General features: G+C 40.8%; 3 protein-coding genes across 7 annotated transcripts in view; 1 reads left to right on the forward strand and 2 right to left on the reverse strand.

Moving 5' to 3' along the window:
* Positions 1–2,626: 2,626 nt before the first annotated feature.
* cebp1 (CCAAT/enhancer binding protein (C/EBP) 1) lies at positions 2,627–6,489 on the reverse strand. Its single transcript, XM_046064441.1, has 3 exons — positions 6,428–6,489; positions 4,783–5,082; positions 2,627–4,642 (listed from the first exon to the last, which is right to left on the reverse strand). Exons 1-3 carry the CDS (start codon positions 6,428–6,430, stop codon positions 4,337–4,339), a joined length of 609 nt encoding a protein of 202 aa, XP_045920397.1. The 5' UTR covers positions 6,431–6,489; the 3' UTR covers positions 2,627–4,336.
* A 662-nt stretch (positions 6,490–7,151) lies between these two features.
* ngdn (neuroguidin, EIF4E binding protein) lies at positions 7,152–11,583 on the forward strand. The gene is made up of 11 exons (XM_046064429.1): positions 7,152–7,227; positions 7,523–7,582; positions 7,881–7,952; positions 8,610–8,747; positions 8,849–8,933; positions 9,115–9,167; positions 9,391–9,508; positions 9,786–9,960; positions 10,186–10,339; positions 10,969–11,032; positions 11,394–11,583. Exons 1-11 carry the CDS (start codon positions 7,207–7,209, stop codon positions 11,411–11,413), a joined length of 960 nt encoding a protein of 319 aa, XP_045920385.1. The 5' UTR covers positions 7,152–7,206; the 3' UTR covers positions 11,414–11,583.
* A 279-nt stretch (positions 11,584–11,862) lies between these two features.
* pabpn1 (poly(A) binding protein, nuclear 1) overlaps positions 11,863–14,050 on the reverse strand; it is a 15,900-nt gene continuing 13,712 nt past the window's right edge. For 3 of the 5 annotated variants that reach the window (XM_046064470.1, XM_046064452.1, XM_046064484.1), the window contains one exon: positions 12,334–12,645. In XM_046064470.1, coding sequence (XP_045920426.1) covers positions 12,456–12,645 — 190 coding nt within the window. In that variant the 3' untranslated portion in view covers positions 12,334–12,455. Of the gene's footprint in view, positions 13,882–14,050 lie in introns of all 5 variants that reach the window. The other 2 variants (XM_046064461.1, XM_046064477.1) reach the window with 2 other exon arrangements.

Below are 14,050 nucleotides of genomic sequence, written 5' to 3' on the forward strand. Positions count from 1 at the left end.
GGAGATGTTGCAGTCCTGGGACCACAGATTGCCCCACACGATGCTGCGGGACATTTCAACAGACACGGTCACACAAGAAGTCATTATGTGCTGCTCAATACCTAACAGGCGCCGAGCAGCCTGTGTTACACTTTCACTCTCCTTTGTAAATGAAGATTTCATTAGCAAAGTGATACAAAACTTAGATAAATGCGGAAGACAAAGTCCATGTTTGTAGATTATATCTAATAATTGTGATACAGCGGATTAAAATGTTTGCATTTTGTCAGCTGTAGATTTGCATTACCTGAACTGAACTTTAGTTTGATTGCACACTTTTTATGGCTACTGTTTTATTTTATTTTTGTCTTTTTCAAGTAACAAACAAAAAAGAGTATGTCGACATAATCAAGGTAGTCCTACACAAGGTAGTCCTATAAGTGTATTGTTCTATCTCTCATTTGGCAAGGCATCTGTCCCTATGCAGCCACACTTCTTGAAGTGATGTCCAACATCTCATATCATGTGTCTTCCTGTCAAAATACTGATATGAATCAGGGTTTAGGGTCTCCTAATATGGCCCTATATTTGTATCTTGTAATATTACAGATGATTATCTGTGCAGAACTGCACTCTGTAATAAAATCTAATAAAACACTTCAACTCAGTGACCGGATATAAGTGAGCAGGTAAGTAAAGTTTTTTTTATTAAAGCATTTATCACAGAGCAAGTCACAAAGTGCTTTATAAAAGTAAAAAGTTACAACCAAATAGATAATAAGAGATGCCAATAAAACAACAACAACCACAAAGTAGTAATGAATACTCCATATTACATAAACAGTAACAATAAAACAGTGAATTAATCTAGCAATAAAACATAGGCAAAAAAAAACATAAAAAAATTATAAAAGTAGTCAGTCAATAAAATTGAAGCGATTACAGAACTTTAATACGCACATGATTGTACACCTTAAATAGCAAGACAAAGGCCTTCTTAAATAAACAAATCTTCCATTGTTTATTTAAATGATTCAGCAGAGAGCAGGGAGGATTGGTCCTGAGGGAAGTGCATTCCACAAAGCTGGGGCCACCACTTAAAGGGCAGGGTCATCTTTAGCTTTCAAATGCGCACACAGAAGAAGTAGGCCTCTTTTTGAAGTGGCCTACAGGTGAAGCAGGTCTGAGATGAACCCAGGTGCCCGACCATGCAGAGCTCTAAATGTAAAAAAAAGTGCGCTTTGATCTGGATCCTGAACTTGACAGAGAGCCAATGTAATGAAGACAGGGTTGGTGTAATGTCACTTATCTGCCTGGGCCTGGGCAACAACCTTGCAGCAACATTTGGGACCATTTGTAGACGTTCCTGGGACGACTTGCTGAGGTGAAGAGGGAGTTGCAGTAATCTAATCGGGAAGAAATGAATGCATGAAATGTGATAAGTTTTAGTTCCTGCTGATTAAAATAGTGTTGAAATTATTATCAGTTCAGTTTAGCGGGTTGCAAAATTGCATCCCAACATCATTTTAAAACACGGATCGCTTTAAAATGATGTTAACCATTTTCATTTACTTTGTTTCTAATGAATCCAGCAAATGTTGATTTTTACCAAATAAGTGTAATGCTGTCACATAACACAGGTTCTCATTGTGTAAAAAAGTATAACTTTTGCATAAAAGAGGAGAGACCGTCTGTACCCCTGTTGCCTCATTTGGTCTTTTTTGCCAAACCAGCAGTGAGATAAAGTTAGGCTCAAAATACTTAAAATAATTATTTACTTGTAATATTTTTAACATTATAGGCAACAAAGAAACTAGACATGGAAAGGGAACTGAGTGGGTGCTTTCTTTATCTTGAACATCATACCAAGAGTGATAAATCATGTGATCCTTGATCTTGGGAACGAGATGCAAAGAAATCCCATGCTGTTTTTGGTTATCTAACAGTGTTAAAAATATTTTACCAAGTGTTGCAACTATTGTTTTGGGCAAAGAGTATAAAAAAAGAAATGTCTGGCTTGTTGCCCCCACCTCCTCCTCTCTATCTCCTATCTGTATGTCCCTTCACTACCATCACCGCCACAGGAAGGCCCTGGCAGCCCGAAACACTGATACTATCTCTGCGCTCCTCATCTCCGTCCTCCACTGTGTTGAAATCTTGCCCATCCCACAAAGGGAAACCGCTGGTGCACAACGGTCCATGGCATGACGTCCGTTTCTGTGGGTAGACAGCTTATGGTAAATAATGTGGCAGGTGCACGCCATGTTCCCAGGATGCAGTGGAGAATTGAGAAAAATTATGCTTAAATGTAGATATGGGGGTTTTATCAACCATTATGTGTTGTTTAAAGCTGCACTGCACTATAATCAAAGCTTGGTGGTTCTGCATCTATAAAGGCTATTTGAGGTTTAATATCCAAAGGAGTGATGAAATATACTTGGTAGATTTGTTTATTTTTTTTGCGTTAGAATTGGAATTAAACATAAGGGATTTAAAAAGACAGTTGCACAAGCTCAAGCAATTATGTGTTTATTTCGGAAAATATTTGACAAAGTATTGCTTTTACAATGTATTACTATAAAATTACAAAACTCATTCAACAACATTAAAGATTATATTTTTACATATTATTTAAAACATTGTTTCAAGTAATCCCACACACTTATTTAGTGACAAAAGATAGAGTATTATACAGAGAGGGACACTTCGATTTCATTGAATCCCCTACAAACCACAGGTTCTTGTGTAACCTTGTTGGGCAACAACACTTACAATCATCTCTGACAATGACAAGAAGTGGCAGGTAGATGATTAGGCAATGTTTGTTAAATCAAATCATATTACAAATCCAGTGGTCTTCTTTATGAAGGGTCTGTGAGGATTATATGCATGCTTTAGGAACTTTTAGGAAAGTTCATTTGGAATTGGCTAAATTGAACCTTCCGCACTTCTTGTTTCTGGGCCCATTTGTGCAATCTTTCAGATTTTTAGATCTACAGTACTGCACATCAACATCTCCTTAAAATCCTTACCCCCATCTCACAAATTCTGTTTTACAATCTGCACAGACTCAATAAAAGTTTCCCTGCACTCTCCAATCTGTTCACTTGCAGTTTAGAATATGCAATGGCTTCTACATTCAAACCCACCACACATCTTCCTACTTTATATTGAGACTCCAAGCCCCTTTTTCAAAAAGTTCAGGTGCTTTATTAATCTCTTCAAAGCTCCAGTGTGCAGGGCCCTAGACACACAAGTTCAGAAATACTTAGGTCATGAGTGACAGAAAATTGCGACCAGATAGCAAACTAGCGACTACATCAGTTATCATTTGCTGTAGAATGCCTGTAAATTGAATTTCTCGCTGTGATATGTTGTTTTAAAGCCTAATCCACGTTGCCAAGAATTTAACTGACCATTTGCTAAATGCCTGCCACCAGAACGGACAGTCAGATTTAGCTTAGCAACCATAATAAGTAGGCATGAAAGGCCTGTCAAGCTTTGGATGTGAGCATATGGGGCAAAAAGCGATCCTTTATCTGAAGTATTAATTATCTTAAGAGTTTGGTTTTGTCTATTTTTGGCCTGTACAAAACCAAGAGCTTCAGCTGCATGTCTGTCAGCATGTTTAGCTGACTGGCTTACTACCAACACTCTGGGAAACTTTGGAGCATGGGGTTAAATCAGAAAAATATCTGTTGAGGACTGGGACATCCATTTGTTTGAAAGAGAGTCAGCTGGAAACATTAAAAGGTCAACTGCAACTTAATGGGGTTTTCCCTGTGGCATTAGCTTGCACTAGCTACCTACCACTGATCAAATCTGCCATGGGCAGTCGTCATTTCGGCAGACTGAAGCCCACAGTTGTCAGCTGGAAATGAGAAGCTGCTTTCTTTTACTTCTGTGTGAAACTGAAGACCCACTGTTTCAAAAAATTACAGCAAATTTGAGTGTTATCTGCCACCTTTATCAACATAAACTGTACTGTGCGAGCACAGAGAGCTTAACAGGAATTCATCAATTGTAGAATGTAAACTCCCCCCTGGTTGCATTACCATGAAAATGTAAAGAAAAGAGACGGAGGACATGACCTCAGTGTCCTCAGTGGTTGCTACAGCTGTGCCAGCATGCTTTCTCCCTTCACAGTTATACAGTATGAAACTATAGCTAAGCCCTTTTATATCTGGCATTACATCCTCACAAACTGCTTCATTTTCAAAACTCCTCTCCTTTTAAATGTGACTTTTTCACAAATTGTTGCCATTTGGTAAATGATTTGACTGAGTCCCGGAGGCCTGCCTAGACACCAGAAATGCTTCTGAGGCCTTCAATTAGACATTAATGACAGGTACAGGGTCTAGATACCAGACTCCCCTGCTGCTCCCTCCTCACTTCCATGCAGGTGGCGCTGTGACAGGATGTGTTTGAGAGTGTCCAGCTCCTGTGTCAGCTGCCCTATTCTCATCTGCAGCTTCTGGTTTTCCTCCTGCAGCTGCAGGGCCCTCTGCTGGGTCAGCTGGATCCTCCTGCGGGCCTTGTCCCGGCTCTTTCTCACAGCGATGTTGTTCCTCTCGCGTCGCAGGCGGTACTCTGCACTGTCCTTGCTGATGCTCCTCTTGTTTACTGGGGCCCGCAGAGTTGGCAGGAGAAAGGAAGAGAAGTCCTGGAGGTCAGAAACACAAATATGTTTAAGTTGTGGGGAAGCAGGATGAGAGCAGATCAGTGTTAGGCTTTTCCCACTCAAAGAAGGTATTCTTTAAAAAAAATCTATCACCCACAAATATCTGTTTCACAAACACAAACCTGCTGATTGTTGGAGTGGCTCTGGTGGTGGTTTGTGCTCCCTGCGCTCGAGGTGTTGTTGAGACAGGAAGACGTGTACGGCAGGTAAGATAGTCCCATCATCTGCTCAGCCATTCTGTCGTCACAGGCCCCCCTCACCAGGCCCTGAGATTGGCTGTACGGTATCATGTCCATCTGAGCCAGCTGGTTAGTCGATCCAGCAAGGTTGGAAGTGGTAGGGTTCAGGGTCTGGGTGTGGACCTGACCCGGGTATGAGCTTGCCCACTCCTGGATGACAGAAGACACTCTGGAATCAGACATCTGGAGGGGTTTGGAAGCAGAAAAAGATTAGGGTTTTCTTTTTTTAAATTTAATTTAGCTCTATGCTACTTTATTTTTCTACTTCACTATATTTCAGTGGTACATATTATACTTATTACTCCATTACATTTATCTGACAACTATAGTACCTACTAAGTTACTTTGCACTAACTACAACAGCAAAAAGCTGCTTACATGCTATTGTCCTGATAATAAGCAATAATCAAATATAATATATGCTTATTTAACTCCCTGAAAGGCATCATTCTGCTGTATATTGTGAACTTTCAATTTTGTACATTTGGCTGAAAATACCTCTGTATTTTTACTCAAGTAAGAATTCATGACTTTTTACTCACAATGATGTATTTTTACAGTGTGATGTCTACTTTCACTTAACTAAAGAACATTAATACGACTGCCTACAAATAAAAGCTTGTCTGCCTTGCCATCTGTACATCTTGTCTTTTGAAGGTTATTAAGTGAGGCGTCCATGGGAGGACGGATACAAGTCAAGAGTATAGGAACAGTATATTACAGCTGAAATAATTATTCAATCAAAAGAAAATCTATCAACTACTAGCAAAAACAAAAGAATAAGAGATTCAGCGGTTCCAGCGTCAGAAATGTGAATATTTGCTGGTTATTTTAGTCTTCTATGATAGTAAACTTTGGTTCTTTAGGTATTGCACTGTTGGTCGGACAAAACAAGTACTTTCATTATATAAACCTTATTTTACATTTTATAGACCAGACAAGTGTCAATCAATCAATTGAGACAATAATCAGCATATTAATTGACTATAAAAGTAATTATTAGATGCAGCCTAACATTAACGCAAAACATACAGCAAAGAAAAAACAATCTGCACACTATTGGAATATTAATTCTCAGGAATTCTTTATCTTCATCATATCATTTTAGAATATTGTTGTGAGTGTGAATCTAGTTGTAACCTATATTTATGCAATTCCATCTTTAGTCTTCGTCTCTTCTCTTTATATCTATCTGCACAGTATCAAATAAAGCAGAAATTGTATATTTTCTACAAACTCAAAAAAGATATCCGGCAGGTCCAGTTGCCCTTGAGTTTAACCTTGCTTGGATAACTATGACTGGGATGACTAGAACCTGCACAGACAAACACAAAACAACTCCTCATCTTACTCAACTGCTTTTTGTTCAGCAAGCTAAAAAAACATTTGGTACTGTTGTTCCAATATAACTATAATAGAAATGTCAAACAACCTCTGCTTTAAATTCTAGGGGTCCGTGGTAGAACCCTATTTGTTTAATATCTGCCTGCATTTCTCCACACACTAAAAAAGTTATTATCAGACTTACCATGACTTAGCGCTCCACAAACTCTGAATATTCTTCAGGTTCCTCAGAAAGTTTGACTGAAAATGATGTGAAAGACAGGAGGCAGACAGGTAGGCCTCCCCTCTGTTTATATCACCATCACTTCCTCTTTATCTCTCTCTCTCTCTCTTTTCTCTCTCTCTCTCTTCATTTCAAAACTAATTCTGGGATGAGGGAATTCAGCAGCTTTCAGCAACAGGTCACATTGAATAAGAAGAAGTCAGAATCACTTTAATTGGCCAGATATGTGTACACATACAGGACATTTTTACACTGCTCTCAATGTACATACAAAGATACACAGGTGTGGATACACACTTGGATACACACTTTGTGCATGTTTTTGGTATTTCAATGTACATGAGGTAGGAGATGTGATATATAGGCCCACAGTATAAGAACAGCATGCAGACATATATTTTTGTTGATATTTGATGTTATATTTGATATCTATGATTAAAATAAGAAACTCAATTACAGCAATAAAAAAATTAAGAGTAAATAGTTCACAGATGAAGCAGATGTTAGAGGCACAGGCCCGTGACACTGTGTCAGCTAGACAGATAAGAGTTAATAAATATATAATAATAATGCATATTGTTTAATAGCTGTCCGTTATTTTCCGTTTAATTGTAACACTGTAGCAGTAGCCTACAGGATGAGCTCCAATGTCTCAACACCGCAAAGTTGTAGCGGGCAGAACACCCAAGCGCTGTGACTTTAGTCCCTCTACGGCATCCGTAGGTTACATTTGAATCAAAATGGCTTCCCTTATTGACAACGTGAGTACAGCTTGGCTAGCTGCTAGTTCATAAAACATTTATTTTATCTTTCTCCGGTGTTTCTTAACATTGTATACCATTCTTATAATTGTGTGTGTGTGTGTATTCTGAAACAGCCTATGAGAGATTGATACAAGGGAGTGATAGTAGTTGTTTTGTTAACGACGTTAGCTAACTTACTTACAGTAGCCTTTCTAACGTTACTAACATGACCCACATTTTACTGTCACGTTAAATAAAAGGTGCCAGCAGTTTTAGCATTGTTTTTCTGACATGTAATTTTACTTTCTGACAGAATTTAATTGAAAGTGATTTGCCCAAAGCTGTACAGCTGCTGAATAGTCTCACAGAACAGGTAAGGCCTGCTACTGTAATAATAATGTTTATGAATGGAGAGATGGTGAGTGCTTTTGTGTGAGTAAAACTAAAGTAAGTAAAACTATACGAAGTCATTCATAAGCACGCTTAGATCGCATGGTGACATATCACAGTATAGCGTGCTTCTCATAATCTTGTTCCTAAATTTTCTGTTGATTGATTATCAAGTGACGGTGTCTCTATCACCATCCCCATGGTGATGTGTTTTGTTTATTTTTTTTTATCACGGTCACTTTCACCACAGCTGAAACACCCTGTGTCGCTCTTCTCTTCAGGTGGCCTCAGTTACAAGTCATGTCCGTGAGCTGCTAACACAAGTCAAAGATGGGGCATTTAAGACCTCTAAGGTGAGCAGGGACTTGATCAGAAATGTTAATGTTAGCCCGGATTGTCAATTTCATCTGGGCCTAGCAGGCCCAAAGCCCCATTTACTCATTTGCTTAATTACACATTTGTTCACTTAAGTACTGAATCAACTAAAACTCGGTCCATGTGTCATTATTACCTTATTTTATTGCCCCTGTGTTGTTAAATTTGTAGTCAAAAGTTGTAGCCATGCTGTCCAGATTTCTAAAGATTTTTCATGTTTTTGTTTGCCCAAAACTTCAACTACAATGAATATAACTTGTGTAAACATTTGTTTGTTGTTTGTTTACCATACCGGTAAATCTGGATTTTTTTAAAATGTGAAATTAACTGTACGAATGAATTGTGGAGAATCTAACCGATCTAATGATGTGCAGCATGTCCACATCAACAAAACTTAACATTTATATTTATATGCACAATCTAAGCAGCTTAGAACTAGCTCAAGCAGGCGACCTGTTGGGGTTTAAGAGGTTTTATACATTCAGAGAACTTCTATAAAAACCAGACCAGGCTTCTATTTGAGACCTGTGTTTATTTATCAAAACATGGAGCCACACCAGGCCAGTAAAAAAGACAGGCGTCCAATTGAGAATTGGAACAAACTCTGACTCTCCGTCTGTCTCCTCTCCCTGCAGGGTTTGTCTTTCTTGGACCTTCGGTACCACCTGCTGCTCTTCTATCTTCAAGACCTCACTCACCTGATCGCCGTCAAAACAGAAGGAGGCAAAATAAAAGACAGCGACGCCTTGAACAGAGTCGTCACAATCAGAACGGTGCGATGACTGTAGATACAGACAGCGGATGATAAAATAGTTTATTCTTATCTTTATCCAGCTGGCACAGCGTCTAATCAGCTTTCCATCCTGCTTTTAAGGTGCTGGAGAAGATGCGACCGCTAGACCACAAACTCAAGTATCAGATTGATAAACTTGTGCGCACAGCTGTCACCGGCAGTTTAGGTAAGACTAATTTGATATTGGTGGTGATGAATGCATCCACCAATAATCTGATGATAAGCATTCTATGAAAGAAATGAGCTATAGGACAAATATTAGGCTTGTGGATCTGGAAGATATTCTCCCTCTCATGTTTCACAGGCTTCGGTATAAAACACTGTCTCATGAATTTTGTTGATTTCAGATGAAAATGACCCCCTGCAGCTGCGTCCTAACCCTGAGAATCTTATCAGCAAAGTAAGGGCAGAATATCGTGCTCATTTGAATCCCTCTTTTTATTCGTGTGGAAAAGTTGATCACAAATTAACTTTATTGATTGAATGGATCATCCTAAAACCTGTAATCCTAACAAAATGGTATTACTTGTATGTGATTGCTTCAAGACATTTAAACAATGTAAATACTGAACATACAGTATTGTACTGTGTGACTGATTTTCTGTATTTGCTTTATCAACCAGCTGAGTGAATCTGAGGAGTCTGAAGGCGAAGATGACAATAAGATGGCCACAGAGAAGAAAGCAGCCCACCCTAGTGGCAGGAAATATGTACCGCCAAAGATTGCCGCAGTGCATTATGGTAATGTAATTTGCCTTTTTAAGCTGTTTTTTTGCTTGTCATAAAAATACTACTAAGTTCTGCCTTTAGTAGTCATCTGATTAAAGAGGGTAGATTTCTCTTCTTTGGAGTATTTCTGTGGAATTACATTGTTTGGAATGAAGCAAGCAGCGCACCTCTTAGCAGCTGCTATGCATCTTTTTCATTTAGAAAATGCTATCTACCTCCTGTTGCTCACATGCATCATAGATAAATAAAGACCCCCCATGAATTCTCATCTCAAACCCGTTTCCTCCAGACGGTGACATGAGCGAAGCAGACAAGAAGAAGGCCCAGGCAGAGCGTCAGCGGCGGGCTGCCCTCAGGAGCTCTGTGATCCAGGAGCTGAGGCAGCAGTACAGTGACGCTCCGGAGGAGATCAGGGACAGGCGGGACTTCCAGAGCGAGCGGGAGAGCCGCGATGAGCTGCACAGGTGTTTTGCTTTATCTGAACAGACGCGTGGAGGCTGATAGGTGGTGGGATGAGATGCAGGAAGTGTTATCAAGAGGGAGAGGGAGTGGGGATCGGGCGTAGTGCAAGACAGTTGGAATATATTCATGACTTGAATATTTAATGAGGTCTATAACGTGTTAAATCTGGGAGAAGTTTTACAGATATGAGTGTCCTTCAACAGAAACTTTTTTTTTTTAATTTACAGGAAACATTATGAGGAGTCGATGATGGTGCGTCTCAACACGCCAAAACGCCAGAAGAACGGCAAAAAGAGAGGCGTGATGGGCATGTTTGGCCAGTTGAGCGGTATCACACACTTCAGTGACATCAGCGCGCTGACAGGTGGCGAGGGCGGGCAGGTGAGCTGGCAGTAACATCTTTACACCAACCTTTCAGTAAAGGGCTCATATTTCACTCACTGAGACTGAAACACTACTGTTGGTGAAAATCTAAATCTTTTGTTCAGACGTATGAAAATCTTTTTCAGTCCCCCTTCAGTTTGGGTTTTAGAGAGGAATTTTTGGGGGAGTTGGGGTTAAGTAGAGCAGGAATTATTTATATTAATTATTATACAACCTGGGCTGCCACCGGCACATAATTAATATTGGACAGAACGAGTGTTTTATTACATTTGTGTATCGTGCGACTCAGTTGTCTGGTGCTGTGCTGGCAGGGCTATTTGCAAGTTACACTTTGTGCCTGCACAGGATTGGCGTCCCTCTCTGTGCCGTTTCCTTTCTGAAGTCACTGACGGCTGTCATAAAAAGTACTACTGAGAGCCAACCTCACTCAGATGTGGAAAATTCATTTAGCTAAATGTATTTAAGATGACTTAGAAAATCCATGTGCTATGTTTAGATTTTGTGTTGGACACAAGAAGCCACTATAGTATGCAAACAGTATGAATGGGAGCATTGTGGCTTGTTTTTATTTAGATCACATCCTCAATGCAGCTGCTGTTTCTTACACTTTGTCTTTATGGCCACAGGACGGGGATAACCCTCGACCAAAGAAAAAGAAGAAACTCATGAAGAAGACAACCAAAAGAAGAGGTGAGGAACACTCAAATACACCACAGTACAAAATCACTTTTTAAAAACTAATTAGGGTCAATTAACATAAACACTCTTTCTTCATTGTTATGTAACTGTCAAAAGAAGTACTCCAGCGTTAGCTGTTTGCATTTAGTTTACCAGGACTGTGCAATAGGGATAGTTCTTTCGGTTTATAGAAAACTCACATTATAGATCCAACTAATCAAAAAATTATTCATGTGTTATGTGATTAAAAAACATTTTCAGTCTTTGTTGATTCAGATGAGCACACGTCTACAACTATACATTACTGAGAAATGGAATTAGTAGTTAAACTTCTGTGTTTCATGTTATTAATCACCTGTGTCCTTTTCTGCAGCTTTTAAGAAGCACAGATAGACCAAATGACTTGAAGATGATTTCTGAAGAACTGCAATCATTCAAGTTCTTAATTTGAAGGATTTTATTACTAAAGTTAGTTGTACTACAGTAATGAACTCCCTCTGACCTCTGCATGGTGTATGCCTTTTCCATTCACTTTGTGGAATAAACATTTCCTGTTGACTTTATATTTTCATTTCATGTTTTATTTCTCCATTAGAGGGCAGTCACATTGCCTCTTTATCAGAGGTGACAACAGACCATCAATTCAGACAAACACTGGCATTTAGAGCACATTCCTTTCTTGTATCATTAAATTAACCCTTTGCTAGCAGAGCCATGATGGTGTAGAAGTCATTTTAGTATTGGTTGACCTGCAAAGAAACACATTCAGTTCAGTTTGATCTACACTCTTGGGAAGCAGCCAGATGGAGAATAGATCAGAACAAACTCACACAGACACAGCATCATTTTTACACAATGTCTTTATTTTTTATTTTTTTTCCTAATTACAGACTCATGGGTTAAAAAAAAAAGCAAAACATTTGTTCAAACCCACTCCCCTTTTTCTTCAAAGAAAAAAAAAAAAAAAAGTCTCCACACAAACCCCACCCCTGACTTTCCCTGCCCTAAAATAACAGCTCCGGCCCACTCCATTTATTAAATTAATAATCAATGCCGTTAGCTCTTCAGCCTTCCTCAGACAAGCCGTGACTGCACTGCGCGTAGTCAGAGAAAGGGGGCGCCTTAAGGTCCGCACTGTACACCCCAATAAACACCCTTGTCTCTGGTCCTGCCTTCCTCACTCACGCAAACTTGCCTGCCTGCCACTCAGCTATGTTGTGTTGGCTTCAGCTCTCTGTATATAAATCATGTGTTGGGTTGGCTGCCTGTTAAGTGCCGCCTGTACTGCAATGTTCTGTGGTGTATGTTGAACAGGTGTGTGTGTGTGTGTGTGTGTGTGTGTGTGTGTGTGTGTGTGTGTGTGTGTGTGTGTGTGTGTGTGTGTGTGTGTGTGTGAGAGAGTGAGTTGACGTGTGAAAAGGGACTAAAAGCATCATCAGCGTTTGCTGTTGTAGTAAATGCCCCCCGCGGCGGGCCTGTGGTCACCCTGCCCCCCGCCCCCCCACACGGACAGGATGGGGTGAGTGTGCATAGCGGGAGCAGAGAGAGAGAGAGACGCTGCGGAGACAGTGGGGGGGGCCGGCGCCACCTGGGGAGGGGTCGTCAGCCTCCACTGGTCCTGAAACCTGAAACGACAAGAAGTGGTCTAATATACAGAGAGAGGAGGGGGGGTGGGGAAAGGGGAGGAGGAGAGACGGAAGACAAGGAGCACAGAGGGGAGGGTGGGAAGAAGGTAGGGGAGGTTGGGAAGGAGGTGGGATGCAGGGGTAGCACGAAATAAAAACATTGATGCCTGTCAAGGGTATAAAATAAGCTTTGGCCATGCCTGAGTTGGAGGTGACAGGTATGGACGAGCGGCGGGGGAGGTGGCAGCACAACGAGGAACCCCGCTCACGTGAAAACAGAAAGAAAAAACAAAATCTATGCATGTACAATCCCACTGAACACTGAAGCTCCATCACTGTCCACAGAGCAGCGGACAGCGAAAAACAATCCATGGTGTGATGAGCCGGGGAGAGGAGGGGAGGAGGGGAGGGGGAACGAAGAAAAAGCATGGGTTATAAAATGCAGGGAGGGGAGGGGGTGAAAGGTGCAGAGAACGGCGGACACAAAAGGGGTTGAGGGAGGGGGGAGGGATTGGTAGGTAATGATATACTCCAAACCACAAACTTAAAACACAACAAGTACTCTGGCTAGTGAAAGTTTCACATATGTACGGTACATTAAAAAGCAAAAAAAAAAAAAAAAAAAAAAAATAATAAATGAATACAGTATCTTTTCTTGTTGCTGCCCCCCCACCCCCACTTTTTTTTCTCTTGTTTTGGTGGTTGAGGGTGAGTGGGTGGGCTGTGTTGGTGATGGTGTGAAAGCAGGAGGTCACAGCCAGACCAAAGGAGACACATCTGCAGCCTGAGATACCATCTTCTCGCTCTTTTTTTTTTCCTTTTTTTGCCCCCTCCCCGCCCCTCAAAACCAACAACAAACAAATGATGAAATCTGCCACCGTTATTCTTTCCCCAATGGCCAACTTATACCTTACCAGGGGGTGACCGCATCAACCTCCGCACACGCACGCTCACACACAATCTCACACTGCGGCCAGTCAGTCTCTCTGTCCAGGAGAAGTGTTTTTTTTTTCTTTTTTGTCTTTTTTTCTCTCTTCTGGGGCTCTTCTTTTATTGTTGGGGAAGGGAGAGGAAATTTTTTTTCCCCCCCACTGTGTGTGCTTTTTTTATTTTTTTAAATGGGAACAGAGAGGGGAAGAGGTTTGATAGTAAGGGAGTGTTGGGGGGGGGGGGGGGGGGGGGGGGGGGGGGGGGGTTTAGTAAGGGGAATACCACGATGTTGTTCGCCCTCGGCCCCTGGAAAAGAGAGAGAAAAAGAGGGTGAGTTTTTTTCTGGTTGGCTTAAAAAGACGGACACCAATTTCCTGGTGTGATATAATATAGTGTATGTATGATTGTGGGCAGAGAAAGGGTCTGCTGAAATTTCAGTCCAAGAAGTAAACTGGAAGGGGGGGGGGGGGGGGGT

Source organism: Micropterus dolomieu, linkage group LG01, assembly GCF_021292245.1.
Source record: "Micropterus dolomieu isolate WLL.071019.BEF.003 ecotype Adirondacks linkage group LG01, ASM2129224v1, whole genome shotgun sequence".
Taxonomy (NCBI): Eukaryota; Metazoa; Chordata; class Actinopteri; order Centrarchiformes; family Centrarchidae; genus Micropterus; species Micropterus dolomieu.

Bases quoted from the DNA above. Each gene is read 5' to 3' on its own strand.
- cebp1 (XM_046064441.1), bottom strand. The intron at 4,643-4,782 runs GTTTGTGTTTGT...TCTGACCTCCAG, and splicing joins GCCACTCCAACAATCAGCAG to GACTTCTCTTCCTTTCTCCT.
- ngdn (XM_046064429.1), top strand. From the start codon at position 7,207: ATGGCTTCCCTTATTGACAAC. The intron at 7,583-7,880 runs GTAAGGCCTGCT...TCTTCTCTTCAG, and splicing joins TGAATAGTCTCACAGAACAG to GTGGCCTCAGTTACAAGTCA. The intron at 10,340-10,968 runs GTGAGCTGGCAG...TTATGGCCACAG, and splicing joins CAGGTGGCGAGGGCGGGCAG to GACGGGGATAACCCTCGACC.